General features: G+C 58.1%; 13 protein-coding genes and 1 non-coding gene across 16 annotated transcripts in view; 8 read left to right on the forward strand and 6 right to left on the reverse strand.

Moving 5' to 3' along the window:
* SDRG_00768 (hypothetical protein) overlaps window positions 1-1,905 on the reverse strand; it is a gene marked incomplete at both ends in the record, with an annotated part of 4,081 nt that extends 2,176 nt beyond the window's left edge. The window contains one exon of the mRNA XM_008606260.1: window positions 11-1,905. Coding sequence (XP_008604482.1) covers window positions 11-1,905 — 1,895 coding nt within the window. The remainder of the gene's footprint in view (window positions 1-10) is intronic.
* Window positions 1,906-2,972: 1,067 nt separating this feature from the next.
* On the forward strand, window positions 2,973-3,044 carry SDRG_00769. Its single transcript has one exon. It is a non-coding gene; the product is annotated as a tRNA-Thr (tRNA).
* Window positions 3,045-3,603: 559 nt separating this feature from the next.
* Window positions 3,604-3,941, forward strand: SDRG_00770 (hypothetical protein; the record flags this gene model as incomplete). Its single annotated transcript, XM_008606261.1, has 2 exons — window positions 3,604-3,723; window positions 3,771-3,941. 2 exons carry the CDS (start codon window positions 3,604-3,606, stop codon window positions 3,939-3,941), a joined length of 291 nt encoding a protein of 96 aa, XP_008604483.1.
* Window positions 3,942-4,278: 337 nt separating this feature from the next.
* SDRG_00771 lies at window positions 4,279-6,374 on the reverse strand. Of its 2 annotated transcripts, XM_008606262.1 has the most exons (8): window positions 6,227-6,374; window positions 6,092-6,178; window positions 5,861-6,044; window positions 5,672-5,810; window positions 5,403-5,625; window positions 5,166-5,357; window positions 4,529-5,114; window positions 4,279-4,487 (listed from the first exon to the last, which is right to left on the reverse strand). In XM_008606262.1, exons 1-8 carry the CDS (start codon window positions 6,329-6,331, stop codon window positions 4,366-4,368), a joined length of 1,638 nt encoding a protein of 545 aa, XP_008604484.1. In that variant the 5' UTR covers window positions 6,332-6,374; the 3' UTR covers window positions 4,279-4,365. The 2 variants fall into 2 exon arrangements, with proteins under 2 accessions (XP_008604484.1, XP_008604485.1); XM_008606263.1 differs by having other exon boundaries at window positions 5,166-5,625.
* A 772-nt stretch (window positions 6,375-7,146) lies between these two features.
* On the forward strand, window positions 7,147-9,216 carry SDRG_00772 (hypothetical protein). The gene has a single exon (XM_008606264.1). It carries the CDS (start codon window positions 7,265-7,267, stop codon window positions 9,188-9,190), a length of 1,926 nt encoding a protein of 641 aa, XP_008604486.1. The 5' UTR covers window positions 7,147-7,264; the 3' UTR covers window positions 9,191-9,216.
* A 148-nt stretch (window positions 9,217-9,364) lies between these two features.
* On the forward strand, window positions 9,365-12,297 carry SDRG_00773 (hypothetical protein). Its single transcript, XM_008606265.1, has 9 exons — window positions 9,365-9,855; window positions 9,902-10,183; window positions 10,228-10,359; window positions 10,409-10,882; window positions 10,930-11,126; window positions 11,176-11,353; window positions 11,405-11,658; window positions 11,710-11,991; window positions 12,048-12,297. Exons 1-9 carry the CDS (start codon window positions 9,421-9,423, stop codon window positions 12,124-12,126), a joined length of 2,313 nt encoding a protein of 770 aa, XP_008604487.1. The 5' UTR covers window positions 9,365-9,420; the 3' UTR covers window positions 12,127-12,297.
* Window positions 12,298-12,438: 141 nt separating this feature from the next.
* On the forward strand, window positions 12,439-13,818 carry SDRG_00774 (hypothetical protein; the record flags this gene model as incomplete). The annotated part of the gene is made up of 4 exons (XM_008606266.1): window positions 12,439-12,755; window positions 12,779-12,918; window positions 12,969-13,296; window positions 13,348-13,818. The coding sequence occupies exons 1-4, from the start codon at window positions 12,468-12,470 to the stop codon at window positions 13,816-13,818; spliced, it is 1,227 nt and encodes a 408-aa protein (XP_008604488.1). The 5' UTR covers window positions 12,439-12,467.
* A 28-nt stretch (window positions 13,819-13,846) lies between these two features.
* On the reverse strand, window positions 13,847-15,055 carry SDRG_00775 (hypothetical protein; the record flags this gene model as incomplete). The annotated part of the gene is made up of 4 exons (XM_008606267.1): window positions 13,847-14,081; window positions 14,137-14,596; window positions 14,723-14,935; window positions 14,974-15,055. The coding sequence occupies 4 exons, from the start codon at window positions 15,053-15,055 to the stop codon at window positions 13,847-13,849; spliced, it is 990 nt and encodes a 329-aa protein (XP_008604489.1).
* Window positions 15,056-15,097: 42 nt separating this feature from the next.
* SDRG_00776 (hypothetical protein) lies at window positions 15,098-15,671 on the reverse strand (the record flags this gene model as incomplete). The annotated part of the gene is made up of 2 exons (XM_008606268.1): window positions 15,098-15,309; window positions 15,359-15,671. The coding sequence occupies 2 exons, from the start codon at window positions 15,669-15,671 to the stop codon at window positions 15,098-15,100; spliced, it is 525 nt and encodes a 174-aa protein (XP_008604490.1).
* Window positions 15,672-16,500: 829 nt separating this feature from the next.
* Window positions 16,501-18,073, forward strand: SDRG_00777 (hypothetical protein). Its single transcript, XM_008606269.1, has 5 exons — window positions 16,501-16,804; window positions 16,852-16,991; window positions 17,040-17,367; window positions 17,419-17,871; window positions 17,913-18,073. Exons 1-5 carry the CDS (start codon window positions 16,541-16,543, stop codon window positions 18,027-18,029), a joined length of 1,302 nt encoding a protein of 433 aa, XP_008604491.1. The 5' UTR covers window positions 16,501-16,540; the 3' UTR covers window positions 18,030-18,073.
* On the reverse strand, window positions 18,033-19,212 carry SDRG_00778 (hypothetical protein). Its single transcript, XM_008606270.1, has 4 exons — window positions 18,454-19,212; window positions 18,346-18,407; window positions 18,192-18,296; window positions 18,033-18,144 (listed from the first exon to the last, which is right to left on the reverse strand). Exons 1-4 carry the CDS (start codon window positions 19,190-19,192, stop codon window positions 18,067-18,069), a joined length of 984 nt encoding a protein of 327 aa, XP_008604492.1. The 5' UTR covers window positions 19,193-19,212; the 3' UTR covers window positions 18,033-18,066.
* Window positions 19,213-19,806: 594 nt separating this feature from the next.
* SDRG_00779 (hypothetical protein) lies at window positions 19,807-21,413 on the forward strand. The gene has a single exon (XM_008606271.1). The coding sequence runs from the start codon at window positions 19,821-19,823 to the stop codon at window positions 21,294-21,296; it is 1,476 nt and encodes a 491-aa protein (XP_008604493.1). The 5' UTR covers window positions 19,807-19,820; the 3' UTR covers window positions 21,297-21,413.
* Window positions 21,414-21,575: 162 nt separating this feature from the next.
* Window positions 21,576-25,042, reverse strand: SDRG_00780 (hypothetical protein; the record flags this gene model as incomplete). The annotated part of the gene is made up of 12 exons (XM_008606272.1): window positions 21,576-21,852; window positions 21,898-22,054; window positions 22,100-22,433; window positions 22,486-22,705; window positions 22,755-22,842; window positions 22,898-23,080; window positions 23,131-23,238; window positions 23,288-23,386; window positions 23,438-23,700; window positions 23,754-24,696; window positions 24,744-24,880; window positions 24,934-25,042. The coding sequence occupies 12 exons, from the start codon at window positions 25,040-25,042 to the stop codon at window positions 21,734-21,736; spliced, it is 2,760 nt and encodes a 919-aa protein (XP_008604494.1). The 3' UTR covers window positions 21,576-21,733.
* A 104-nt stretch (window positions 25,043-25,146) lies between these two features.
* On the forward strand, window positions 25,147-27,081 carry SDRG_00781. Of its 2 annotated transcripts, none has more exons than XM_008606274.1 (4): window positions 25,147-25,837; window positions 25,891-26,222; window positions 26,271-26,375; window positions 26,438-27,081. In XM_008606274.1, the coding sequence occupies exons 1-4, from the start codon at window positions 25,229-25,231 to the stop codon at window positions 26,955-26,957; spliced, it is 1,566 nt and encodes a 521-aa protein (XP_008604496.1). In that variant the 5' UTR covers window positions 25,147-25,228; the 3' UTR covers window positions 26,958-27,081. The 2 variants fall into 2 exon arrangements, with proteins under 2 accessions (XP_008604496.1, XP_008604495.1); XM_008606273.1 differs by having other exon boundaries at window positions 25,147-25,801.
* The last annotated feature ends 413 nt before the right edge of the window (window positions 27,082-27,494 follow it).

The following is a 27,494-nucleotide window of genomic DNA, read 5'->3' on the forward strand; positions in this document are numbered from 1 at the left end:
GTACAAACACGTTTGGAACTCGGACGCCGAGTACTGGTTGATGGCCAAGGCGCGGATGCACCACGCGAGCGGGTCGATCCAGTAGATCCAAACGAGGTAGTCGGGCATATCGGCCGACGACATGACAAAGCCCGAAAAGAGGATGTAGAAGAGCACCGACACCATCGAGACGGGCTGTGCGACGTTGAGGTTGGGCGAAATCGACGCGAGAAAGAAGAACCACGTCGTGAACGCGAGGTTGGTCACATACAGGAGGAGGAGGTACGTCAAGAACGCACCAACGCTCGACGTGAAGCCCGTGACCCAGTACATGACCGAGCCAAAGAGGATCGTCTCCAGAAACGCAAACGGCACTTGGGTCGTGCACTGCGCCAAAATGAACGACGACGTGCGGAAGAAATTGGCGCGCTTTTGCTTGTAAAAGATTTCGCGCGCTTCGACGATCGCCGGGATCATGGGCAGCTGCCCGAGCGCGAGGAAGAGGACCGTCATAAAGATGACGCCAAGCACCATGATGATCTGGTCGGCGTTGACTTGGTAGAACGACGTCGAGTAGAGGAAGGCCATGACCAGCACCATGATGATGCGGCTCACGACAAACTCGCGGTTCCGCAGAAAGACCATCACTTGGCGCTGGACTAGCGCTTTCGTGCTCGCCCCAAACGGCACGCGGTACGCCGGCAACGTCGCGAGGTGTGACGTCGCGGCGTCGACAAGCACCGGGTCCGTGGGTGCCGCGAGGTGCGATAGCATCGCGGCAAAGATCGCCGACTCTTTAAAGACTGACGCGTATTCGGCCGGTGTGCGCGGCGTGTGCGCGTCGATGCTGTGGGCGACGAGGTACTGGTCCTGCTCGGGTGTGCCGAGATCGAGAAGAAAGTCGGCGACATCGCGGTGCAAAGGGCACTTGAACCCGAGCGACTCAAAATACGCCAAGCACGTGGCGCGCGGACCATGGTACATGACATGGCCTTCGTTGAGGAGGAGGACATCGTCGAACAGGTTGTAGACTTCGGGCGACGGCTGCAACAAGGCAATCACAATCGTCTTCTTGAGCGACGCGGCCATGCCTTTTTGCGCCTTGACAATGTCGAACGTCGCCGCCGAGTCGAGACCCGTGCTGATCTCGTCCATGAACGACACCATCTTCATGCCAAACTCCATCTCGCCGACCGTCACGCGCTTGCGCTCGCCGCCCGAGACACCGCGGAGCATGCCGTTGCCGACGATCGTGTCTTCGCAGATCTTGAGACCCATCTGGCGCGTGATGATGTCGGGGTAAACATGGTACAAGGACTGGATCACGGCTTTGGCCTGCGCGTTCTCGTCCGGCGAGCCGTGCGTAAGCGAGTCGAGGAGACGGGGCGGCACCGCGGCACCACCGCTGCACGCGTGACCAAAGGCGAGCGTCTCTTTCACCGTCAAGCTTGCGTAATTGAAGTCGCGCTGGCTCACATACGACGCAAACTGCGGCAGCGTGTTGCCAACGACCTCGAGCGCCGCGCCGTTGTATGTGACGTGACCGCCAATCGAAATGTTCTTTTCCATCGGGAAGCGACCCGAGAGGAGCTTCATGAGTGAGGACTTGCCCGAGCCGGGTTGACCGAGCACGAGTGTCGTCGTGCGCGGCTTGAAGACGCCGGTCATCGGATGCAAAATGTCCTTGCGAATCGAACGCTTGGCGCTGAAGAGGCCCATGACCCCCTTCGTGACATCGTTCAACAAGGTCGGGAGTTCGTGGCCGTCCTTGGTCGCCACAGCCATGTCAGCGGCAATCGCGAGGTCCTGGAATCGAATTTCAAGTTGCGGAAGTGTCTTGCCGAGCGACGCTTCGAGCTGCGCCGCCAAGGTGGCGTGGAAGGAGTCCGAGCCGTCCTTGAGCAAGGTGTCTGCCGCGTGTGCCATCGTCAGAGAAAATGGAAAAATGATCTTTTCTGTCAGATCCATGTCGTGTGGACACAAGTATGTTTGCCAGTACGAGGAGCCAACATTGGTAGACGATTCGGTCAGATCGTTATGCCCCCATCGACGCGTTGATGATTAGTACGGCGTAGTTGATCGCGCGAGGAGCTGTATCCGGACAAATGCCGGATACGCAAGCCCAGAGTGACGGTCAATTGGCGGCAACGGTTGTTGGTGTCGAACTCGGTGGAATTCGATGCACTACAACAGACTGATTTGATGGAGCAGACTGCATGTGCCCGTAATCGCTGACTATGGTAGTCATCCCAAATGTTGGTTGGTGCTCCCACCAATCAGATGTGACTAACTACATAACGCCAGACAAAGCTTGCACAAGGGAACATGTAGAGCTCCGTCGCAGTTTTGTCGCCCTGTGAAGTAACACAGCGCATTCAAGCGAATTTAGTATGCAACGTGACCTATACTGCAGTGGTGCATGGATGATGCGAGGTTGGCGCATCGTAAGCGTTCCGCGAACCAATAGCTTGCGATGTCGGTGTCGAAGATCAAAGCGAGCTCCTTTATGGCGGCCGGCGCGCTCTTGCCAAAGCGCTGCTCTTCCACGAGCTTGGCGTGAAGCGCCCGGGGCGACCCGACTTGGGTCACGATCGTGTGAAGATCTCGGAGGAAGCGTCCAGGGATGGAGTACCTCCGCTTCCAGCCTCGGCGGGGCTGACAATTTGTTGCTAACCTCATGGCCCTTCAGATCCCGGAACGCAGTTGACACGAGTGCACTCCTTTGTTGAATTGGAGCAGTCCCAAGTGGAAGCTTACGCAAAAAATGTCTTTGGACAGTTGACCACAAAGGATTCGTGGTTGCTTGGTTTCAGAACGTCGTCGTCGTTTGTTAAATACTTGACGGCGTCCATGGGCGCAGAATATTTACTTTCAGCCAGGCAGTGTTCGTTGAACCGAGTGCCAGTTGGCACTCGACAAGGACGAAATTACACCTCAGCGCACTGTAAAATTGGTCTCTTTGATTATCTTTGTACTGTGTCTTTGACAGAAAAGCCCCTATAGCTCAGTGGTAGAGCGCCTGCTTCGTAAGCAGAAGGTCGGTGGTTCGATCCCGCCTGGGGGCTAAGCTCTTAACTCATTCCGAAATGGTTGAGAGGAAATTTTTTATTGTACTTGCGGTCGAACCGGAATTGCTTTTTGTCAAGCAGAAGAGCTCGAGATGGCAAACGCTTTGCATCGGTAATCTATCTTCGTGTCTCTCGCTCGTTCGGTCGTCGAAAGAGACAGATACCGTCCTTTGCCGATGCACCGGCACGTCGTCATCGTGACTATGAATAGTGCTCGCTCCAGTGCCCCGAATATAATTCGAGACAAATGAACCGTTGACTGGGTCGACGAAACAAGAACCACCTTCAATGATGGAACGCTGAGTTGATAGCCACGCTCACAGACACGCAAATAATGCCGGACCTTAGTATAATAAACGAACAGTGGCAGTAGTCATTGCACATACCAACACCAGTGGCAAGTTGGCTCGGAACCAAATTCACACTCACACGTGCTTCGACTTTCCTCTAAAAGTTGCAATTGCCAATGGACTCTAGCTTGTGTTCTCTTATCGAAGGAAGCGTTCAAGGACCACACCGTCGATGCCAAAAAAATGGGCACCGAATGCCACCACCCATGGAATGTAGTGAGCGATCGGGCCAAGGCCCGCCAGGCTCGTGCTGCAAGCTCTACGCCAGCGGTGGTGTCGATACGTCCCGCTCTCGGTACAAGGTCGACTACTTTTCGCGGCAAGCCGTTACTCGTCCTGGGGCATGGCGACAACCTCTACTGGGACAGCGCAGGGCCAAGCGACATTCAGTATCGCATGCAAGAGGCTGGCGAGTGGTGTACAACCAGTCGGCATCAAGTGGGTCAACGTTGTGGGGAGTCACGACATTGGCGGCTCGGACTTTATTTGCGGCGAGCGAGACAATGCGTATCGCGAGTGCAAGGACACGGCCGAGATGCTCTAGTACCTCAACCTCAAGTTTTCGCTGCAGCAAAGCTACAATAGCCCGAAGGCGGATCGGTGGCTTTTGAAAGATCACTACTACCTCGAGAGTGACGTCAAGGACGGATTCACGGTCGAAATCTACAACGTTGACACCAACTACGCTGAGTCGCACGGTGCAAGCCAAGCCTGCTGCCAGTGCTATGGCTACACGCGCAGAATGGCGTCAATCCCAGCGGCGGTGTCTGCATCAGCGTCGCGCCCGGGAAACTTCTCTGCGTCAACGGCAATGTTGCCTTGTACCAACCGTGCTTGAGCGCGATCGAGGTGTAGGGCCACCAGACTCACTGATCCACGCGGCCAAAGATATCGCGAATGTCGACACAAGTTGCCTTCAAGATGCGTACAATGTACAATGTATCACGCGATAAATAGCGACGGCAGCCTTAGAACGTCTGGTACTCGGCGAGCTCGTCGGCGTGGCGGGCTTCCATGCGCTTGATCTCGTCTTCGCACTCGTCGACTTGTTCTTGGAGCTTCTCGCAGAGGGCCTCAAGCTTCCACTTGTCTATTCACACGTCTCATGACTGCATCCAGACGACGTCGTACCGTCGGTCAAGCTGAGCACTTGGGCCTTTGTCGTCGCGAGCTCGGCCGAGAGCTCGGCGATGCGTTCTTCGTGGGCGGCTTTCAAATCGTGCATTTGTTGCGTCATCTCGGTCACCAGCTTCTTCCGAACACGCACTTCCTGCTGAAAGTGGGCGGCATCCTTGGCCTGGAGCTCCTTCTGCAGCGCCTGGTTCTCTTCGCGCAGCAGTGCCAGCTCAGGGCTCTTGGACTCGGCAGCTGCCACCGACTTGCGGGGCAGAAGGGTCACACGCGCAGGCGCTCGCTTGAGCATCTTCTTCTTGACCAAGACAGCTTTGTCATCCTGCGTGGTGTTGGGCGGTGCGTTTTCGGTCATGCGGGCTGGCATCGACGGCCGCTTGCGCTTCTTGTGCCCGTCTGTGTCGTACTCTTGCTTGGCCACCGACTTGCGCGCTCGGATCGGCGCTGTCACGACGTCCTTGGCGATCGCGCCATACTCGAGCGTCCGAAGCGTCTCTTCAAACTCCAAGTTGGACGGGTTCACAGCCACGATCATGATGATGCGCCCGGCCCGCGTATGGCCGCCGACCAGCGACTCTTGAAAGAGCTATGTAGATACACGTTGCTACTAGCCTTTGACAAGATGAATCAAGCGTACGCGTGTGAGCTTGGACGACCGGAACGGCACGGGGCGCTTCGCCTTGGGGTTTTGCTGGTTCCAGCGCAGCGTCTCGAGGCATTGGTTGAGGTTCATGAGCGACTTGTTGATGTTGCTCGCTTCTTGGAGACGGAGGCCCGACGCGCCAGTCTTGGCGCCACGCTCGCAGCCCGCCAGGTCGACAATGGAGATCTGCAAACGCCGTGTTGAACGCCTAGATAACCCTCGGAGTGCTACCTTGCTCCACAAGCGACTGGGTTCGCTCTTGCGGTAGATTTGCAGCGAAAAGACGCAGTGGCTGCGGCTGGAGTCCGTGTTGCAGCGGGTCTCGGCCACTTGGCGGTTCTTTTGGCCGTACTCGAGCGTCGCCTTGGCGTCGTCAAAAGAGAGAATCCGGCGCTCCTCGAGGTCCTTGACGTGCACGCGGCCGTCCTTCTCCTGCAGCTGGAGGAATGCTCGCCTACGCCGACCCTTGGTACGATATTCCAGGTAACAAGGCAGTGTACTTGGGGTTGGCGGGCGCCATGAGGTCGTAGACCTTTTCGTTGTAAATCTCGAGGTACGACGCCGTGACGTCATAGTCGTCGGTGTGCTGGAAGAGGTACGCAAAGGTCTCGGGGAGGATGCCCGGGTTCTCGTTGCTGCCTACAATAGCCGGCTCGTGAGGCGTCGATGCACCGAGAAAGGGTGTGTACCAAGGATCGTGTACGTCTTGCCCGAATTGGTCACGCCGTACGCAAAGACGAGGCCGTTCTTGCCGTCGAGTGCCTCCTCGACGATCGACTGCGTCGTCTTGGCGAAGAGCTCCTGCTGCGTCGTCTCGGGCCGAAACACTTGGGAAAAGTGGAACGTGACCACGGATTCGTTCAGCCGGCTCACCTAGCACGACGCATGAGGCGACGACGCAGCGAGTGGCTTCTAAGTACTCGAGGCGTCGTGGCCACAAGGCACGTGTCCGAGACGACGCGGAAGACGTCGGCGGCGTCCATGGCCGGGCGCAAGCGGACGTAGATCTACAGGACGGTCCTTGGTCGTGATGGCCTCATGGGCTGGGCGTCTACCTGGACTTTGTCGACAGGCTTCTTCGGCGCGGTCGGCGTCGGCGGGCCATAGCTCAGCCGGCGCTGGGTCTCGGCCTCGGCAGCGGTCGGTCCGGACAAGTCCATGGCACACGCGCCGTGGTCAATTTGAAAATTCAAGAGGGTGCCACCGGATACGAGAGTGGTATCCGAAATCTGTGCCGCGATCGTAAATTCGGCATATGCCGCGAAATCGTGTGCCGCTTCCCACGATTCGAGTCACAACGCAGTACGAGTTGGTGTGATTTCCGTCAGTCAATGCGTTTGGGCTCTTGTCGACTTCTTTGAGAGTACGTAGCAGTGCAGGCGCAAGTTGACCACGAGATAGATCTTGATTCGAGTCCCAGAGAAAGCCTCACTTTTCCACAGTTGCCACGAAATGAATCGAGATGACTCAGGTCAGGCGGTATATTACCGGAATTACCCAATGGGTGTCGTTCTTCGAAGTGGTCCATCGACAAGCTACTTGATCGACCTACGATCCTTGATTTCTTCCCACTACTCCCGCGCGGTCAGGCCTCGGCGGAGCACGAGCTGGGGAGACCAATCGATGCACCGGAGGGCCACGTTGGCGCTTTCGCGGCCGTGAGCCAGACCCGTGTTGCGTAGCTCCACTTGGATGCGACCTTGGGCCAACCTGGAGCTGCAGCACCCGAAGGTACACGGAGCGTTCTCACTTGAATTCGCGGGCTGAGATGACTCATCTCTACGGTGTATTCACGTCTAGGACATTCTGGTCGAATCATACCATTATAGCCAACACTGGATCACACATTTGTCCATTCGAAAACGACAAGCTCCGTGGTATCGCAGACCTCTTCGTCCTAGAACGTGGGTACCGATACTTGATGCAATTGGATCAATTGTGAGCAGAGTTCAAGATACCCGGAACGTTGGTGTACAGTGTACTATGCATGACTGCTGACTGATTGCCAATTCTAAATCTGGCGCAAGCGCGCCGCCGTTTCGCTTCGTACAGCGCGAAAGCCTCCATCTCCTAGCATTCATTCGTCGCTGACGATGCCGCACGACTCATCCCGCTCCAGCACGCATCGCAACTCGTGGATCACCAGTAGCACGCCGTCAGCCGACGCCAAGAAGCGCGCTTCATTCAAAGTCTGGTCACGGCTCCTCGCTAACCTCACGGCCTACATCACGGTCGCGATCTCCTTGTCCTCGAGCGTAGTCGCTCTTGGCACTGGAGCATTGAACCGACGGCTCCTCTTCTATAGCGCGGCAAACGACGTCTATCGCCCGCTCTCGCAGACGTGTCGTCTGACGTCGAGTGGGTTTGCCCCCAACTCGTGCTCGCGTGACGAGTGGAGCTTACTTGCGACGCCCGCTGCGTGGATCGCAACCGGCAACCAGCTCGCACACCTCCTTGATGTCCCGCCGGCATCAACGCTCTACGTCACAACGTGCGTCGTCGGCTGCAATGACAAGTCCTCTGCGTCGGTCCAGCTGCTCATGGGCTACAACAGCTATCCAGAATGCAACCCAAAACACGGAGGTCAGCCCATCGCTGGTCTTGTTCTCCTCGAAGGCGCTACTGTCGACGAAGTCTACCCCCAAGGCGCGTACCTTCTGACGGTTTTTGCAGACGCGTCAATGAACCAAACGACCATGTTTGTCGACAGCGACGACATTGAAACGCGTGTCGTTGACAACGTCGCGCGAGTCCTCGTCGGTGTCGATGGGAGCTCGCAGACGTATGCGGATGGCGCCAACGCCATTTTGCGCTCGACGCCGCTCGGTGCGCACTACGGTATCGAAGCGTCGTGCACGGCACAGATCGCCGACGTATCAACAAAGGTGCAAGGCCAGCCAGGCTGGAGCTATGGTGAGCATTCGAAAATTGCTGTCGTCACGGGCAAGGCGTGTGGACATTCGGTCGCGAATGCGTTGGAGATTGAGTTGCTGCTGGCGCTTGCGTTTGTCGTGACGCTTATTGGGTGCTCGGCCGACATCGTCACGACGATCCAAGGAGTCCGTGGCGTCCTGCAGCAAAAGCCCGTGCTCACCTATGACTTCATCTCGAGCTTGGAGCGACGCCGTGGCCTCCTTGGCATCGGCATTTGCAATGTGTACCCAGCGGCCATCTATCTCGACGTCGGTCGGCTCTATGACCCGTCGTCAGCATATGGAAAGCTCGTGTGGTTTTGCGCTGCCAACGTCGTCGCCATGCTCTTTGCGTGGGGTACATTGTGGCTTAGCTTTTTCATCTCGTCCATTCCGAGTCCACGACCACTGCTACGCTATCGGCTGATGCCAAGATCCGCCTCGGTGTTTCTCTACACGAGTCTTTTCGGCATCTTCTTGGACGTACTTTCTCGGCACGAGATATTGTTCTCCAATACAACCGCCTCTAACACGCTCACATTGCACTTGGACGGGCAAGACTGTCCATGCGGTGCGTATGCTACCGCTTCGATTCCGCCGGCAATTCACAACGTACTGCCGGCCATCTTGACTTGGCTTGCCGTCTCGTATCTTGCGAGTGTGGTCTTCGGCGTCTGCAAACTGCGGTTCTTCCGAAACAAGTGGCTTCTCGACGCGAAATGGACCAAAGACAACGTCTTTATCAAGGTCTGCGGTGCTCCGCACTGGACGACAACGCTGCCGTTCGACACGGCTGACACGGTGCGCATTGGGTATCGACTCTTTTGCAAGCCCAACATGGTAGCCCGCTTGGGCTTTGCAGCGTTCTCTGCCAAGCCAGCAGCCCAGCACGTGCTCGCAGAAGGCTGCGCGAAAAGTAGTGATATCGACGTGGTCTACCTCGTTAGCATCTATGACTTTTTTCCAGCGCTCATCCCACCCCGCTGGCGAACGTACGCGCCCAAGATCCTCGGAGAGATCAAGAGGAACGACCTTCAACCGCCCAGTTCACGGCGTCTCGCGCCGTCCAAGCAGTATATCTCGACGCGAGGGTCGTGCGTCGGATAAGCCGTCGGATACAACATATCCGTTCCTATGCTGCTTTTGGTACCAGAGGTCCAAACGCTGGAGCAAGTGCATACTCTGGGCGCTCTGGTGATTTGTGCGCATTTTTGGTTTCATCAAGTGTCATGCCGAAAATAAAAATGTGGCAATGTGGCAAATGCGTATCCGGAAATCGAGCGTTTGGATCCGGAGGATGGCTTTTGGCGCGGACCGGTCACAGGACAGCGCGGGCCATGGACGAGTACGACGAAGTCGATGAGTGGGAGATGATGTATGGCGGGGACATGGAGGCCGCCAACGAGCTCGCCGCCATGGAGGACGAGCCCCCGCGGGCGCCAGCCCCAGCATCGGTGGCCGCCATCGCCCCGACGCAACCTGTGGTCCTGGACAGCGACGACCCGATGGGCGAGCCGCCGGTCGTCGCCCACGCGGTCCCGCGTGCAGAGAAGGCGCATGCACCTCAGCATCTTCCAGATGACAAGTACGTCCTCAAGCGACCGGCCCTCGATGTGCGCAGCGTCCCCGTCGTCCTCGCGTCGGGCGAGCGCGTCTTCCTCCGCGCCAAGCAGCTGGACGAGGCGCCAACTTTGCTCGAGAAGGAAGATAAGGCCAAGCTACAGTGGAAGCTCGGCGTGCCCATCAAAGAGATGATGACCAGCATTGAACAGGTATGGCATCCTACCTGTCAAGCTCCGCCTCATGGCTTGTGAGTAGCGCAAGGTGCAAGCGGTCGTCGACGCCGACGATATGGACGCTAAAGATACGTCGCCAAGCACGCACCACGACGAGCTTTGGCTCAACAAGTACCGCCCCAAGCACTTTATCGACCTCCTCAGCGACGAACGGACGAACCGCGACGTGCTCGGCTGGCTCAAGTCCTGGGACCCATGCGTCTTCAAGACCAAGCCCAAGCCATTGCCCAAACCCGCGTTTCGCTTTGGCGAAGCGTCGGCGCCCGAGCCCGAGCCGTCCGATGACATTCGCCCCGAGCACAAGGTGCGTACATCGCAACGTTGCATTTGCATTCCATGCAAGTGTAGATCATCTTGCTTTGCGGGCCGCCGGGTGCAGGCAAGACGACTCTGGCAGGGATCGCCGCGCGTCATGCTGGCTACAACCCTATCGAAGTCAATGCGAGTGACGACCGCACGGCCAGCGTCTTGCGCGAAAAGGTCCATTCGACGCCTCCTCTTGCCGTATGGTTGACGCTGGCGGCGTTAGATCATTAGTGCCATGGAGATGCAGTCCATCTTTGGGAATGCGCGGCCCAACTGCATCATCCTCGATGAGATTGACGGCGCCTTGCACGGCAACGAAGGCCGCGGCGCGATAGCTGCGCTCCAAGATCTCATCGCTGTGCCCTACTCGACCAAGAAGAAGGACAAGTCGTCCAAGAAAAAGAGCGACCACCCACTCATTCGGCCCATCATTTGCATTTGCAACGACCAGTACGCGCCTGTGCTGCGGCCGCTGCGGAAGCTCGCAAAAATCTTTGTGCTCGGAACGCCCGACCCGCGCCAGCTCATGTCGCGGCTCAAGTTTATCTGCAAGAAGGAGCACCTCGAGGGACCGACGTCGGTTCTCTCGACGCTCTGCACGCGCGCCGACAACGACGTGCGCTTCTGCCTCAACTCGCTTCAATTTGCGAGCGCCAAGACCAAGCAGGTCACGCCCACCATGATCGAAGACATAATGGTATTCTCCATTCTGCTTCGTATGATGCGTTACAACGGATGATATAGGGCCGAAAAGACTTGAGCAAAGGCGTCTACGATGTGTGGGACGTCGTTTTCTACGAACCGCGGCAAAAAAAGAAGGAGACCAAAGCGACCGGCTTTGCCCGCGTGTTTGAAGCCGCCGACCGCTTTGGCAGTCCTGACCTTGTCTTGAACGGTCTCCACGACAACATGTTGCAGCTTGTCTTCAACGACCCGACCATGTACACCTACCCCTCGTTGTTGTAGATTGACTTTGACCTCTGTGCTTAGGACCAAACTGCATGACGCGCTCGAGTGGATGGAGTTTGCCGACTTGTGCGAATCACGCATGCGGTCGCACCAGCAGTTTGCGCTCTTGGCGTACGCAGCGATCCCAGCCGTCGCCGTCTCGTATGCGTGCTGCACGGGCGCGCGGCGCCGCATCGAGTACCCCAAATCCCACTACGACGTACGTCTCGTCTTGTCGATTCGCCAAGGACTTATGAAGCGCCTATCGTAGCACCGCCGGACACTGGAGAAGTCGCAGAGCATTCTGCAAGCCACCGTGGACGCAAACCCGTCGTTCCGCGTCGGGGCGCGCGTGCTGGCGCTGGACGTCATGCCGTTTCTGCTGCGCATTCTCAACCCGTTGATTGCGTCGCCCAAGGACGAGAAGCGCCAAATGGACCGTCTTGTCGCGCTGCTAGCGTCGCTCCACGTGTCGTACCGGCCCCTGCATCTCCCGGGTGGCATCACCGACTATGTCCTTGAACCGTGCGCTCTCTTTTGTATCGTATCCATCGACCAACACATTATGTACGCTAGGGCCATCCATGAACTAGTCCAGTACAAACACTTGGAGTCGGCGCGATCGCTCTTGCCCATCTCGATGCGGCAGCAGTTGGCCCGCGAAGTCGAGCTCGAGACCCTTCGCCGCGCTGAAAAGTCCGACCGGTTCCAAGAGGTGCCGACAACACCGACGAAAACAACGACGACGACAAGAACCATGGCGCCAACCACCGTGCTGCCACTGTCGCCCGTGGCGGCGCACCCGTTTGGCTATAAGAAGCGCAAGCGCCAAGACGACGTGACCGCGACACGCAAGCGGTACATCTCTATATATTCACCCTGTGGATCCTGAGACTCGTATTCAACTATGGTAGATGCCCCGTCCGGTTCAAGTTCAACGAAGGCTACACGAGTGGCATCAAGCGCCCCGTGCTCGTCCAAGACTTGTTGTAGTCGGCTCTTCGTCACTGTATCTGCTATATCTCAAGAGACCTCTTCGCTCTCGTATCGCATTGCATGTTGTGCACCGCAAGACGATCCATCGCACTTCTTGCTCGAGTGTACAAGACAACGTCTAACAGAGGTTCTGGTGATTTTGTCATACTAACTTAATCTCTTCTATCGACTACGCTCCTCGACTAGTTCACTTCGTACTGGTGAGACTGCGAGTACAACTTTGCACTACAGCGAGTCTGTTGCATCGATATACACTCAAACGGCCAGCATTATTGAGGCGGAACTGTCATTCTTGGCCGCCTTTTCTGCGACGAAACAGTCGCCAAGAGGCAGCCGAGATGGCGCGCGATGCGACTGTGACCATCGACGCCGTGCACCGACGCAGCGTAAGCAACAACAACTACGAAGGGCGCAAGAGCATTCGCAAGTCGGTGGTTGCCCCCGAGGCCGCGCACGAACCTCACTACGACGACAAGGCCGACTCGATGGTCGGTAACCCCGAAGTCGACGCGCCGGAAGAATCGTCGCCGCCGCCAATCAAATATCGGCCGTCTTACAGCCGGCCGTACGACCTGCCACCGCCCAAAGCACCTCTGCCAAAGGCAATACAGGGTCTTGGCCCGCGCGTCAGCTCATGGATTTGACGTAGCGGGTCGTCGCGACAAGCGAAAAGAGTTCCACCGACGACGACGGACCAAGGACCATTGTCAACGCGCACTCACGGACGCTCTTGGAATTAAAAAGGCGCAAGCCGTCGCTCGTGGACCCGAGCTTGAAGGTCGAGGACCGGTAAGGATACACCAAGTCTCCATCTCTTTTTCGAAGTCTCTAAATCGTAGGCTGCAGCAATTGGGGCTCGTCTACGCCCAAAAGCAAGCCTCCAAGCAAGCCATCAATGCAACGCACCAGTGTACGTTTACGCCGGCCATTTCGTATCACTCGTCCAAGCTCTCGCGCCACGGCAGCGTGCACGACCGCCTCTATGGCCTCGCCAAGGCACCGACACGAGCACCCGATGCGGCATCAACCACAGCCTCTCCAGCAAAGCCAGCCACATCCAATACAGCAACGTCGGCGGGCGAGCGACTCTACCGAAAAGCCCGTGAATTCCAGGTCAAGCAGGACGCAGTCCGCGCCGCTGAAGCCGCGGAAGCCGCTTCACTGCGCGTACGATATACCTCCTTTGCCTGTTCCCCGGTCCGAATACGATGGGATTAGAATGCGCGCAAAATGAGCGCCAAGAGTCTCCGCCTCGTGGAGCGTAGTACCAAGCCGCCCCAGCCTGTGCCGACGTCCGCATCAAGTCCACCGGCTCGCACCAAGCAAGTGACGACCGCCCAAGCACGCGCCATCTACGACCGTCAGCTGCAGTGGAAGGAAGCCAAGGACGCGAGAAGCGCTCGCATCCGGTGGCAACAAGATCGGGACGAGCAGCAAGCGTGCACGTTCCAAAACCCGTACGCCGACATGGCGACGCCGCCGCTGCACGATGCGTCGTTCTTTGACAAAGCGATCGAATGGGCCAAGGCCAAGGACGCGGTGGTGCGCCAGAAGCAGCAAGCCCGCCAAGCAGAGGAGCTCGCAGCCTGTCCGTTCAAGCCACAGCGGCCACCGCGGCCGCGCCGAAGAGACCCGAGCGGTCTCGAAGCCATCATTGCGACGTTCCAAGCGGTACTTTCACTGGTATGACGAAGGCCCTTATTTGTGAGTAGGAACACTATGCGCACGCCCCACTGCCAACGTTGCGGATGAAATGGTACTTGATGTCGATGTGCTTGGCTCGCGTGGACGATACTTGGTCTTCCATCGTCTTGAGTGCGCTTTGGTTGTCGACCCACAGGTTGACCGGCTCCTTGGTCTTGATCATCTTGATCTCATTGAGTAGTTGCTTGATCCAGAGGGCTTCTTGCGTGCCGGTGCATGCGCCGATGTACTCGGCTTCCATGGAGGCGCTTCAAGGCATAGCAGTCAGTCGTGTTGTGAGTGTCACGCCTGCAGCGCTCGCACCACATTTGTCGAGGATTCGATGGCGTTGGAGACGTGTCCGACGGCTTGTCGTCGTCGCCGCCACCGCCGCGGCTGCCGCGATTGCGCGGGGTAGGTGTGGTGAAATGGGTATGCGCATGCTTGGGCGTCTTGTAGCCCACGCCGGTTCCGACTTCGTGCGTGAGGTACGTGATGACGTTGTTGAGCTTCCGGAAATCGTTCCACTCATTGTCAAAGCCGAGGGCCAGCTTCATTGTTTCTGCTCGCTCGGGGCACGCATGGTTTACAAAGTAACGGATGACCATGGGAACCGGGAGCTGGAACTGCCGTTGGACGTGACGGTAAAACCGTAGGTGAGCGAGCCACGACGTCGATACGGGTTTGGGAGCCTTGAGGAGTTCGGCAGCCTGGTTTGGCGAGAGAAGCGACTTGAAGGTGCGTCCGAGCCGAATGACGAGGTCGTAGTAGCCAAACGTGCGGCCTTCAAGTGCGACGTCGTCGTGCCACTCGTCTCGTTAGTGGTTGTAGCATTCGAGAGCTTCGCCGCTGAGCTTTTGTATGAGAGCGCCGCGTCGTTGATCGTCGTTCCACTCGTGGTCGGGGAGACACGCCTTGTTGTGAGCAATGGCGTCTTCGAACGAGCGGAGCCAAGATGGAAAGTCGCTGCCGAGGCCGGGGTACGTCTCTTGACCTGAAAATTCCTTGCACTTGAGGTTCCAGTCGGAGCTGGATGAAGATCGGGTCGGGGTGGGTGGGACATACGGCGGGTAGCCTGGCGGGTTTCCCGGGGGATTCCCAGGCGGGTGTCCTGGCGGGTTGCCTGGCGGTTCGCTGTAAACCGATCTGCTCCCCATGGACGCGTCGCGTTGAGCTTGCTCTTGCATTTGGCGAATCTCGTCGTCGAGTTGTCGTGCACGAGCAGTCGCTGCTTGAGCTTCATGTTGGGCTGAGAGTCTTTCGGCTTCAGCGTTTTGGGCTCGTGCTATCGCGGCGTCTCGCTCGGCTTGGATTCTGTTTGCGGTTGCGGCGACGCGTTCGCGTTCCATAGCGATGGCGCGGGCGACGGCGTCCGCTTGCTCTTTGGATCGTCGTTTGTCATACGCAAGTCGTTCTTGGCGCGCTTGATCTGCGGCGGTGGCCTGATCTTGGCGTGCGCGTTCAATATGATCGTGCACTGCTTGTCGGTCGCGGTCGCTTTGGTCTTTTAGTTCCTTCATGTACGCTTGCGATTGTGCGGCTTGACGTTGACGCTCTTCGGCGTACTTCTCCTCTCGGCGTTGCTCGTCGAGCACTTGCTGTGTGCGCGTCTGCTCTTCATAGCGTCGTCGATCTTCGTCTCGGCGTTGCTCGTTTTCGCGCATTATCTCTTCGAGACGGGCTTGCTGCCGTGCAACAACTTCGTCGAGACGGGCTTGCTGTCGTGCGAGAGCTTCTTCGTGACGGGCTTGTTGCCTTGCTAGAGCTTCTTCGACGATCTTGGATGTTGACGTCGGTGTTGGTGGTTTTTGCGGGGTTGGTGCCGCCGCTGGCTCGACCTTGATCTTGATCGAGTCCATGTCGTTCTCCGATCGAGGTGAAACTGATCGCTTCCTCGTGCCGGGTACTCGCGTGCTCTTCTCGACTTCAAGGCTCGCGGCTCTCGTCCGGGCGGCACGATCCTTCTGGCGCAGCCTGCTCCGTGACGGTCTTTCTTCGGGCTCGTTGGTATGCTCTTGTTGCATCCACGGGTCCCGGCTTCCTGGATCTTGCGACGTTCGTCTAGCAGTGTTGTCCTGGAGTGGTTTCGGAGAGTATGATCTTGGTCGGTTGGTTTTGCGCAACGCGACCTTTGGGGCGCCCTTCATCTTGTAACTGCTCCCTTCGTGGCTACGGTTTGGAGGGCCGTCGCCGCGGGTTCTGACGTCGCTGCTCTGTCGCTCGCTTGGTGTTGCGGCCGGCGCTGGCGTCGAGTTGTTGGGCTCATGTGCTCGGTTGCGATTCCGGCACGGTCGAGTGTGGTCGATCGTAACCCCAGATGAAGCCCTTGGGCTCATAACCTGTTGGAAGACCCACCTTGGGGCTGTCGCCACACTCATGACTCGTACAGTCGGTGAAATGTAGAGTGATATTTATAGTCTTTAGCTATCTTGTAGTAAGTGCAATATGCAACTTCCAACACTTCTTGCTAGAGTGCACAAGACAACGTCTGTTGTGCACCGCAAGACGATCCATCGCACTTCTTGCTAGAGTGCACAAGACAACGTCTAACAGAGGTTCTGGTGATTTTGTCATACTAACTTAATCTCTTCTATCGACTACACTACACCACTGCACTACAGCGAGTCTGTTGCATCGATATACACTCAAACGGCTCGCAATACTGAGGCGGAACTGTCATTCTTGGCCGCGTTTTCTGCGACGAAACAGTCGCCAAGAGGCAGCCGAGATGGCGCGCGATGCGACTGTGACCATCGACGCCGTGCACCGACGCAGCGTAAGCAACAACAACTACGAAGGGCGCAAGAGCATTCGCAAGTCGGTGGTTGCCCCCGAGGCCGCGCACGAACCTCACTACGACGACAAGGCCGACTCGATGGTCGGTAACCCCGAAGTCGACGCGCCGGAAGAATCGTCGCCGCCGCCAATCAAATATCGGCCGTCTTACAGCCGGCCGTACGACCTGCCACCGCCCAAAGCACCTCTGCCAAAGGCAATACAGTCTCTTGACCCGCGCTCCAGCTCATGGATTTGACGTAGCGGGTCGTCGTGACAAGCGAAAAGAGTTCCACCGACGACGACGGACCAAGGACCATTGTCAACGCGCACTCACGAACGCTCTTGGAATTAAAAAGGCGCAAGCCGTCGCTCGTGGACCCGAGCTTGAAGGTCGAGGACCGGTAAGGATACCAAGTCTCCATCTCTTTTTCGAAGTCTCTAAATCGTAGGCTGCAGCAATTGGGGCTCGTCTACGCCCAAAAGCAAGCCTCCAAGCAAGCCATCAATGCAACGCACCAGTGTACGTTTACGCCGGCCATTTCGTATCACTCGTCCAAGCTCTCGCGCCACGGCAGCGTGCACGACCGCCTCTATGGCCTCGCCAAGGCACCGACACGAGCACCCGACGCGGCATCAACCACAGCCTCTCCAGCAAAGCCAGCCACATCCAATACAGCAACGTCGGCGGGCGAGCGACTCTACCGAAAAGCCCGTGAATTCCAGGTCAAGCAGGACGCAGTCCGCGCCGCTGAAGCCGCGGAAGCCGCTTCACTGCGCGTACGATATACCTCCTTTGCCTGTTCCCCGGTCCGAATACGACGGGATTAGAATACGCGCAAAATGAGCGCCAAGAGTCTCCGCCTCGTGGAGCGTAGTACCAAGCCGCCCCAGCCTGTGCCGACGTCCGCATCAAGTCCACCGGCTCGCACCAAGCAAGTGACGACCGCCCAAGCACGCGCCATCTACGACCGTCAGCTGCAGTGGAAGGAAGCCAAGGACGCGAGAAGCGCTCGCATCCGGTGGCAACAAGATCGGGACGAGCAGCAAGCGTGCACGTTCCAAAACCCGTACGCCGACAAGGCGACGCCGCCGCTGCACGATGCGTCGTTCTTTGACAAAGCGATCGAATGGGCCAAGGCCAAGGACGCGGTGGTGCGCCAAAAGCAGCAAGCCCGCCAAGCAGAGGAGCTCGCAGCCTGCCCGTTCAAGCCACAGCGGCCACCGCGGCCGCGCCGAAGAGACCCGAGCGGTCTCGAGGCCATCATTGCGACGTTCCAAGCGGTACTTTCACTGGTATGACGAAGGCCCTTATTTGTGAGTAGGAACACTATGCGCACGCCCCACTGCCCTACCCGTGGGAAGCCTACACCGATGCCTCGGGCAACGACTATTACTACAATCCCGCCACCGAGACAACCCAGTGGGGTCGCCCGACATAGCACTCACAGCATGCAATACACGATATTCGCCATTTGCTTACTTGGGCGCGACTGTGTTGAGGCCAAAGCCCTTGATCGTCTGGAGGAACGTGGTTTCGAAGGGCATGAGTTGCACCTAGCACCTTTGTGACGAATGATGTAGGGATAGGGTTGCTGGCGTACCTCGGTCTGGCGGAGCGAGATGATTTGGCGCATGACGTCAATGTACTTGAGGGCGAGGAGGTAGCGCAGCGGGTCTTCGCCGCTGCGGGTCACGACCTTGGAAATCTACACTCGATGGTGAGCGCTATCGACTGGAAAGAAGAAGCGAGATGACCTCCTTGATACTGCGGGCTTCGGCGTTGGCCGCGTTGACGATCGCTTGCGCTTCACCACGCGCTACGAGCGACAAGATGAGCGAAACGAAGGCGAGACAGGCGTGTACCGCGGGAGAGCGCTTGCTGGGCCTCGCCTTCCGACTCTTTGATCATGCGGTCGCGGTTGCCTTCCGAGTTGATGACGGTCGTTTGCTTGGACGCCTTGGCCTGGATGATGATTTCCTTGTTGTTGAGATCGGCCTGCTTCTTGGCGGCGAGCACTTGGCTGAGGCGACCCGCGTCAACCCGCTGGATCTTGACCATCGAGATCTTGACGCCATATTGTACAGACGCGGCGTCCATGAGACCCGAGACGCGGTCCATCTGCGCCGTGTCTTCAATGATCTGGTCAACGTCGAGCGAGCCGGCGACGTTGCGGATCTGCGCTTGAAGCAACACGCTAAGCAGGTGCGGGAGGTTCTGCACCGAGTAAATGTACGTCTTTGGGCTCGTGATCGAGTACTGAAGCACGGCGTCGAGGAAGATGGCCGCGTTATCGCGCGTAATGACCGGCTGCTTGGGGAAGTCGAGGACCTCGTTTTGCGTCGAAATCGTCGAGAGATTGCGCTTGTCGACAAGCGTCAAGCGCGAATTGACGTCGACAATGTACTTTTGGTGGTGCGTCCGGGGCGCGTCCACGAACGGGATGATGACGTGGAAGCCGGGCGTGAGGATCGTGTGGAAGCGGCCGAAGCGCTCGACGACCATGACCTCCTTCTCCTTGATGATCTTGACGCCCTTGGAGATGACGAGGAGCACGAGCAGCACCGCGACGGCGACGGGCAGGACGATCGCAACAGTGTCCATGCTCGTTTGACAGACCAAATTGCACTTTGAGTTTCGCGTACTTTTTAGTTTATTTTATTGCATTTTATTTTAATATTTTTTATTTTGCATTCGGACCTCCCGGCGCAGGGCCGTGACGGCGACGACATAGCGATTTCGACGGTAAGTGCGTAGCAGAGACTGCACCGATATGTTATCTACTGCAGCGCACCGAGTGGACAGGACAACAGCGGGAAAGGGAGGTTTAGAGACTGCCATCGACCCCGAGACGGCAACGGGACCACCGTTTGACAGCAACGAAATTCGAATTAAAATTCACGCGGCCAGTGCGAGAAAAACGCTGATTGGACAGCGGTAGCGAACATCGTAGTGAAATAGCGAAGTTCGAAGCATGGGAGAAATAGCTTTGTCCCAACGAAGATATAAGGGAGGACAGGATCGGCCGTGCGATGGTGCTGTCGTGCGGTGCCCGTAGGAGGAAGGACCTCGTGCATGCGAGCCGATGCATAGTGCAGTCGTTGCGGCGGCGGTGCCATCGCGTGGCGAGGAGGAGCCTGATTCTACGAGATCGCTCAGCGCCGGATACGTGTGTGTATCCGGAAGATAGGTAAATCCCAGAGGCATGTTTTGCCCACGTTCGATTCAAACGATGGCAACCGAGGTGGCATCTGTGGACGGTGGCGCAGCCAAGGCGACGTGGAGCGTGAAGCGGACGCGCGAGCTCTTCGCGGCTGAGACCGAGGCCTTTGACGTCGACGAGCAGAGTCAGCAGACGCACATCCAGGTCAAGTTCCGGGCGCGGTATGCCAACGTGCCCGAGATCAAACCGAGCCAGCTCAAGAAGGCCAAGGGTGCGACGGTCGCCACAAACATCCCGGCGCCGGTCGTCGCCGAGACCATCGACACGGTAGCCGACGAGGCTCCTGCGCTCGACGCCAATGACGAGACGGCCGATGTGGTTGGCAAGGCCGTCGAAGCCCTCGCCAAGCAAGAGGCGGCGGCGGCAGCTGCCAACCCGACCCACAACTCGGCGCTCGTCGAGTACAAGAAGGAAACGACGTTTAGTGCACAGTTTGCCTCGTCGTCGTCGACGGCCCTCGTGCGCCGCCGCCTCGCACAGGAGGTGCCCAAGCCGCAGTGGCACGCGCCGTGGAAGCTCAAGCGCGTAATTGCGGGGCACCTCGGCTGGGTCCGGTCCGTGGCCGTCGACCCGACGAACGAGTGGTTTGTCACGGGCTCGGCCGACCGCACGATCAAGGTGTGGGACCTTGCGTCCGGCCAGCTCAAGCTCACGCTGACCGGCCACATCAATGCGATCCGCGGCCTCGCCGTCAGCGACCGCCATCCGTACCTCTTTTCGTGCTCGGAGGACAAGAAGGTACTGTGCTGGGACTTGGAGTACAACAAGGTCATCCGCAGCTACCACGGCCACCTCTCGGGCGTCTTTAGCCTCAAGTTGCACCCGACGCTCGATGTGCTCGTGACGGGCGGCCGCGACGCCGTCGCGCGTGTCTGGGATATGCGCACGAAGCAGCAGATCCACGTGCTCTCGGGCCACCAAGGCACGGTGTGGTGCCTCGAGACGCAGCCGACGGACCCGCAGATCCTCTCGGGCGCGGCCGACGGCACGGTCAAGCTCTGGGACCTCGCGGCCGGGAAGGCCATGACGACGCTGACGAACCACAAGAAGGCGGTGCGCGCGATGGCGTGCTCGCCGAACGACCACTCGTTCCTCACGGGCGCGGCCGACAACCTCAAGAAGTGGCAGACGCGCGACGGCAAGTTTTTGCGCAACCTCTCGGGGCACAACGCGATCATCAACGCCGTGTGCATGAACCAAGACAACGTGGCGGTCTCGGCGGCCGACAATGGCACGATGCGCTTCTGGGACTACACCACGGGCTACAACTTCCAGAAAGAAGCCACCATCGTGCAGCCCGGGTCGCTCGACTCGGAGGCCGGCATTTACGCCGCGACCTTTGACAAAACGGGGCTGCGGTTGATTACGGCCGAGGCCGACAAAACCATCAAAATCTGGCAGGAAGACGCGACCGCGACGCCCGAGTCGCACCCGATCGACATGTCGGGCTGGACCAAGGAGTTTACGGCGCCCAAGCGCTTTTAATCGAGTATTCCTACTACTATATGCATGCATTGACGACGTTTCCGCCCTTCTTTATGCATTGCTTGGTAGTCAAATACGGCGTTCTCGACTGGTGCTGGGAAATTTACTAGTATCAAGGCCATCAACTTTACCTTGCAAGTATGTGCACTGTGGACGCAGGCACTCGGTAGATGGGGTCGCCAGTTTGTCCATGGGACATGGCCGATTCGTGTTTTCCACCTAACCCTAATCGCTACTGTTGTACTAACAGTGTACACAATATTGTACTAAAATAATAATGCTTCGGTAGAACCCATGCCACTTGGAACCTTAATTAATTGAAGCTTAGGACTCTTCCTTCTACGAGTGAACATGGCACTCTCTACAATTCTACTATCTACAATTCTACTAACTACTAACTGCACTCCAACTCTTCTACTATCGAATCGATGAGGTGACTAGAGCGGGCCGTAGCGCGACGTCGGCTCGATCGTGTACTTTTGAATGTTGCTGTCGAGCTGGAGCGCGGCCGACCGCTTGTAATGACTCTCTCGCTCGGCCAAGAGCAGTGCGTCGTCTAGTCATGCATGAGGACTATGGTCCATTCGACACTAGTGGATACCTTTGGTGTCGAGCTGCGTGATCGCGTACGCTGTATCCAGGGCTGAGAGAAAGCCGCGGTTGATGCCCAGCCCTTGCGGCCAGAAGGGCTCCATGAGCGCATCGCCGACAAGCGCGACGTAGAGCTTGGCGGCACCGTTTGTAAGCACGTCGGACGCCTAGTTCGACATGAGGTCCAGGGTTCGAACCCTTCAAACGTGTACCTTTTCCGCCCGCAGCGTGCGGCTAAAGTCAAAGACGTTGGCGCCTTCAAGCGGGCCTTGCATCGGGATCTTGAAAAACTCAAAGGCTTTGGTCACAAATGCCCGGAGCTTCGTCGCGTCAATGTTGTCGGGATGCACGAGTGGCGAGTGGTTGGACCGCTTCAGCACGCCTTGTTCGAGCAAGTTCTTGGCCTTGGGCGTCATGACGACGTAGTGAACTTCGCCGCGGTAGTAGACCGCGTTCTCCAAATCGAGACCGCGCTCCTTGAGCTCCCCAAACATTTTCTGGTTGTACTGGTACCCCCACGAAAACTCCGACACTTGGCTCTCCTCGCTACACAAAAAATATCAAAAATGAGTGCGCGCCAACAGGATCGAAGTCGTACCGAGTGCGCGTGTTGGCCACGTAGCCCAAGACGCCGTACGCCGGGCTCGGTGAAAACGCAATGCGCTGAATGTTGGCGAGCGCGCCGACCGTGTCGTACATGCCGCCGGCGCCGACGACCGCGGACACGTGCTGCAGATGCAACGGCAGCGCCGGTGTCGCGTTCACGCAGTAGCCGTCGTCGGTCGCCGTGACGCCATCAAAGCTCGTGTTGCCAACGACTACGGATCCATCTCGATGAGACGTCGCCCATCATACAAGCCGATATACCAGTGACGCCGAGGAGGAGGGCGACCTTGAGCAAAATGCACTGCAGCTGGCGCGTGCCCACATGAAAGTACACGGACGAGGTGCAAAACTAAGCGAGTTGGTGGCGATAAGACACTGGATATTGCCAAAATGAAAGCACGTACTTGGCTGTAAAAGGCCTTGGCGCCGAGGCTCGTGAGGTCGTGGACGACCCACGGAAAGAGGTGCAGAATGTTTTCCCGCGTAAACGACGGCCGCTTCTCGAGGACGACGACTTGCGCGCCGAGGAGCGCGAGCTCGATCGCCGTGCGCAAGCCGACAGGCCCGGCGCCCACAATGCACACACGCTACGCAAGATGAGATGAGACAAGTTGTCAATGGTTTGAACAGGTCGCACCCGCGCCGATGCTGCGTGGCTCTTGTAGAGCGCGTGGGACTTTTGCTTGGCGTCGAGGATCTCAAAAATGCGGCTTTGGCGAAACGTGAGGAGCCGCTTGAGGCCGTGCTATCACAATGCATTCGTGTGGCGAGTGTATCGGAGGCTAGAGATGTACCTTGATAAGCGGGTAGATGGCAATGTCACGCCGACGCGACGTGTCGATCGAGAGACCCTGCACGACTGTCTCAAAGCCGTTCATAATGCCCTCAAAGTCCTAACACATCCTTGTCGTTGGTCGTATTGTCCTACATCTGATAGACAATACCTGGCTGGATTCAAAGCGCACCATCGCGGCCACAAGCGAGTCCTTGAGCGCGTCCGTCATTTGCGTCTTGTGGGCTGCTGTTGGCGCCGGTGTCGCTGGCACGGCAAAGAACGTGTTGGTCTGCATGGGCGCCAGCACAGACTCCATGTTGGACGACGAGGGCGACAGAAGCGGGTCGTCGTCGCTCTCCGAGTCGCTAAAGCATGCTGGCTTGCCAAAGGTGGCTTGCTTGGGCGAGAGCTGCTTCTCGAGCACCGTGTAATCTATCCACAGTATATCCGTTCATATCGTTGGTCTATACCAAAAGATTCTGTACCCGAGAGACCCGAGAGCACCTCAAAGCAGCTCTGGAGGTCCTGCGCGCACGCGCCATACATTTGCGCGATCGTATCGGGCAGCAAATCCGGGAAAAGCTCTGTGAGCGTCGCCACGTGGTCGGGTACATTCGGGTCGACTTGGCGAAGCACTTGCTTGCGGAAGGCGCGGATCTTGGTCGCTTGCTGCACCTGCTGGATCGAGACGGTCGCGTGCTGCCGGTTGCCGACGCTCGCGAGCGCCGACTTGTCAAAGCCGCGGAGCGCCGCGCCAATATGCGCCGGCAACGTCTTGAGCGACAGCATCGTGTCCACGTGGCGCAAGAGCAAGTGCACTTTGGTGGCGGTACCCGCATCGGCGTCGGTCCAGCTGTTGCACGCGACGCGGATCGCGTCGAGCGTCTCGAGCACTTGGGCTTGGAGCGACGCCACCGAGACGGCCGACCGCGCGCGCGGACTCGTCGACGTACTGCGCTTGGCGACGACGAGCGACACGTTCTTGGATGCGCCGTACGTTGGGACCGACACGAGCGTGTCGGCGCCCAAGTGGGTTGGAAAGCTGCTGTCCGAGGCCGATTTGACCAACGACCGGCGGCGCGGCACCGGTGCGGACGCCGGCGGCGGCCACATGAACGACTTGGACAAGCTCGTACGCGGTGCGTCTTCAATCGACGACATCGAGTGACGCGACGCCGTCGGACTGCTCATCGGCGACTCTTCGGACGCACTGTCCTTTTTGCTCAATCGGCGGCGCGAGATCTCGCGGGCGAGCTCTGCGTGCTTGTCCACCGTCGGCGCGCGCACGCTTGTCGGCTCCGTCACCGCGTTCAATGCCGTGTCTGTGCGTGGCGATGGCGGGCGGCGCTCAAAGTTCTTGTAGATGCCAACCCAGCTGAACGCATCCGGCATGATCGTCGCGTCGTTGGCGACCAGGCTCGACAGCACCTACGCACACTGTGATGAGAGCGAATGCCATCGGCAAGGTAGCCTACGCTGCAAAACTGGTCGCGCGGCACGAAGCCGTCGCCCGTGCTGTCCATCTCGGTGATGAGCTGCCACGCCGTCGCCAGCGGGAGGCCGCGCACTGCGCCGGCCACGTCGTCGACGCACACACGGTTGTCCTTGTTGCCTACACACGATGCTTTCCATGAGCATCGAACCGAGTCGCTTCATGCTTGGGACCGTCGAGGTGGGCGAAGAGAAGGTCGAGGGTCCTGTCGTCTGTCATGGCAATCGCCGTCTGGCCGACGTTGCCATTTGGACGCAGAATGCAGGTCGTGCTTCCGGCCATCGCTTGAAATTTCGAAGCCGCATACAAACCCCAAGACAAATGCACGTGCGACGGGGCGGCTTCTAAATTTAGATTCGAAAGCAATGACCCAAGTCAGACGAAGGAGGGCATCCATCGGTTTCGCTGCCAGCTACTTGTTGAAGCTCAAGGGTACAGCGTACAGTGGACCGAGATCCTTGAAGCATCATGGGCGCGGACGACGCAGCTGCGAAGCGCGCGACATTCCTCGCAGCGCCACGCGTCCTCAAATCGTTGCACCTCGGCCGCGACTATGGCAGTGTCCGCGTGCTCGGGTCGCAGGCCGTCAATGCCGCGCCACACGGCGTCCTAAGTGGCCTCTGCGTCCACAGCCTCAACCACACGCTCTTGGTCTGCGACGTGACCCATGCGTGCATCCGAGTGCTGGACGTGCGCTCCCGCGCCGTGCTCCATTCGATCGGCAGCCGCGGCGGCAACCCCGGAAAATTCATCGAGCCCGTCGGTATTGCGTTCAATGCGTTAAACGGCCACTTTGCGGTCTCAGATGCCAAGCTCAACCGGATTCAAGTGTTCTCCGTGCAGTACGAGCTACTCGGGCACTTTGGAAAGCCCGGCGCCCAGGCCGACGAGTTTCAGGCCGTGGCGGGGCTAACTTATACGCCCGATGGGCACCACTTGGTCATTGCAGACAGAGGCAACCACCGCGTCAAGATCGTGACACCGCAAGGTGGTTTCGTGCGGACCATTGGCGGGTTTGGTGACGAGAGCCACCAGTTCAACGTACGTCCCACTCTGGTCCATGGAGCCAGTGGCAGAGTAGGATGTGGTGAGAAGGGTCCGCCTCATCGTCTTCTTTCCACTTCGTGTAGTCACCGTGCGACGTGGCAGTCAACAGGCGCGGTGAGCTCTTTGTCGCCGACCGCGAGAACAATCGGGTCAGCGTCTTCTCGCCCCTCGGCGAGTTCATCCTCTACTGGCTCGTCCCGAGCCCGCACAGCGTCGGCATTGCGACAGAGGATGCAGCCAGTGGCGACGCGGGCGACATTGTGGTCTGCGATGCGCAGCACCTGCGGGTGTTTTCGCAGACGGGGCTGCTCGCTCTCCAAGTGCCACTGGTGGACACGACGGGTGTCGTGTACACCCAGAAACGCTTTCTTCTCACCCAATTGCCATCACTCGTGACATTCTGTGCACCCTACACGTAATCCTACGTCCGCTTGCACCAATCATCATGATTTGACGTGTCCAGGAGCGTGGCCGCCGGCGCGCTCATCATTTTGCCTGTCGCCGCGTTCGAGATGGTCTTGCGTTATCTCTCGTACCAGGATGCGATTCCGCTGCGTCAGACCAACCGGTGCTTCCTCTTTTCTTGGCGTCCTGAGAAAGATGACTGACATGAAAGGTACTGTGTACTAGGTTCTTCCATCGTACATGCAAACATCTCCGCGACACGTGGCAACTCTTCCCGCTCACAATCGGCGAATCGCCGCGGCGCCACTGCGGCGTTCTTGTCGCAAAAGCCTCTGGCCTCAAAGCCATCCATGTCCTCTACGCAAAGTGGGGCGAGCAGTCGTACGCGGCCATTCCCCGGCCCGATATGCACGGGCTCCACTTCGCGTCGTCGTTCCAAAGCGCAATCTGCGAACACTTTGGCCCGATGTTTTGGTTTCAGCACGAGCCGTCGCTACTCATCATCTTTCAGTTCTACGCCGACGCGGACAAAGTGCTTCGGCGCAAGGGCTTTCTCGAGCTCGTCACCGTGCTCACCGAGATCCAGGCCAATGTCCTCGAGTGGCACCACTGCCGCGCGTTTGCAGACGCCCGTCGGTCTGTGCCATTGCGACGAAAACAATCTGTCTCGGGACTCGAGCGACTTGAAGCGGCGCAGAATTACCAGCTCGATACGCTCGTGTCGAAGCTACGATCAATGGTTTAGTGCGCTGAATTGGCAAGCGAATAGACATATCGACCGTGGCGTCGACGGCGCGTTGAGACACCATGTACTCTCAACACTGATACAGTACAGTGTGGCGACAAGTACATCCTATTTTGCTTGCAGAGCTGGCCACCATGTGCGAAACAGCCTGCGAAAGCGCCATTATCCGTCGCCAAAGTTCAATGGACTTGAGCGGAGCCTCGCTGGATCAAAAGCACCACCAAAGCAGCGTCGCGTCCGAGCTATAGGCGGATATGCAGCGAGCTCGATCGGATCACGTGGCGCGCTCAAAGCTAACAATACGACATCGGAGTGATGGTCAAATGGATCTTGCTGTCGTGACGCGATTCCATTGGTCAAAATACAGCCAATAAAGCGTCGCAATGGGTTTTGCGATCGACTCATTCGGCGCGCAGTAGCAACAGCACCGGCAGCGACAGCACCGGCAGCGACAGTCCGGAGCGTCCAGTCGTTCGGCGTACCCGTCGTGGTCTTCGAGTTGAGAAGCATGCCCGATCACCAGAAGATCGTCGTTGT

The sequence above is a fragment of the Saprolegnia diclina genome (assembly GCF_000281045.1).
Source record: "Saprolegnia diclina VS20 unplaced genomic scaffold supercont1.2, whole genome shotgun sequence".
Lineage (NCBI taxonomy): Eukaryota > Oomycota > Saprolegniomycetes > Saprolegniales > Saprolegniaceae > Saprolegnia > Saprolegnia diclina.

Excerpts from the sequence above, each read along its gene's own strand:
- SDRG_00771 (XM_008606263.1), bottom strand. The coding sequence starts at position 6,331 with ATGGACTTGTCCGGACCGACCGCTGCCGAGGCCGAGACCCAGCGCCGG. Across the intron at positions 6,045-6,091 it reads TTGTGGCCACGACGCCTCGA|GTGAGCCGGCTGAACGAATC; the intron begins GTACTTAGAAGC and ends GCGTCGTGCTAG. Across the intron at positions 5,115-5,165 it reads GGTCGTCCAAGCTCACACGC|CTCTTTCAAGAGTCGCTGGT; the intron begins GTACGCTTGATT and ends GTATCTACATAG.
- SDRG_00772 (XM_008606264.1), top strand. The coding sequence starts at position 7,265 with ATGCCGCACGACTCATCCCGCTCCAGCACGCATCGCAACTCGTGGATC.
- SDRG_00773 (XM_008606265.1), top strand. The coding sequence starts at position 9,421 with ATGGACGAGTACGACGAAGTCGATGAGTGGGAGATGATGTATGGCGGG. Across the intron at positions 10,360-10,408 it reads CCAGCGTCTTGCGCGAAAAG|ATCATTAGTGCCATGGAGAT; the intron begins GTCCATTCGACG and ends TGGCGGCGTTAG. Across the intron at positions 11,127-11,175 it reads GTCTTCAACGACCCGACCAT|GACCAAACTGCATGACGCGC; the intron begins GTACACCTACCC and ends CTCTGTGCTTAG.
- SDRG_00777 (XM_008606269.1), top strand. The coding sequence starts at position 16,541 with ATGGCGCGCGATGCGACTGTGACCATCGACGCCGTGCACCGACGCAGC. Across the intron at positions 16,805-16,851 it reads CCAAAGCACCTCTGCCAAAG|CGGGTCGTCGTGACAAGCGA; the intron begins GCAATACAGTCT and ends GATTTGACGTAG. Across the intron at positions 17,872-17,912 it reads TCATTGCGACGTTCCAAGCG|GAACACTATGCGCACGCCCC; the intron begins GTACTTTCACTG and ends ATTTGTGAGTAG.
- SDRG_00778 (XM_008606270.1), bottom strand. The coding sequence starts at position 19,192 with ATGGACACTGTTGCGATCGTCCTGCCCGTCGCCGTCGCGGTGCTGCTC. Across the intron at positions 18,408-18,453 it reads CCAGCAAGCGCTCTCCCGCG|CGCGTGGTGAAGCGCAAGCG; the intron begins GTACACGCCTGT and ends TGTCGCTCGTAG. Across the intron at positions 18,297-18,345 it reads AAGCCCGCAGTATCAAGGAG|ATTTCCAAGGTCGTGACCCG; the intron begins GTCATCTCGCTT and ends CATCGAGTGTAG.
- SDRG_00779 (XM_008606271.1), top strand. The coding sequence starts at position 19,821 with ATGGCAACCGAGGTGGCATCTGTGGACGGTGGCGCAGCCAAGGCGACG.
- SDRG_00781 (XM_008606274.1), top strand. The coding sequence starts at position 25,229 with ATGGGCGCGGACGACGCAGCTGCGAAGCGCGCGACATTCCTCGCAGCG. Across the intron at positions 25,838-25,890 it reads TCCATGGAGCCAGTGGCAGA|TCACCGTGCGACGTGGCAGT; the intron begins GTAGGATGTGGT and ends CACTTCGTGTAG. Across the intron at positions 26,376-26,437 it reads CCGCTGCGTCAGACCAACCG|GTTCTTCCATCGTACATGCA; the intron begins GTGCTTCCTCTT and ends ACTGTGTACTAG.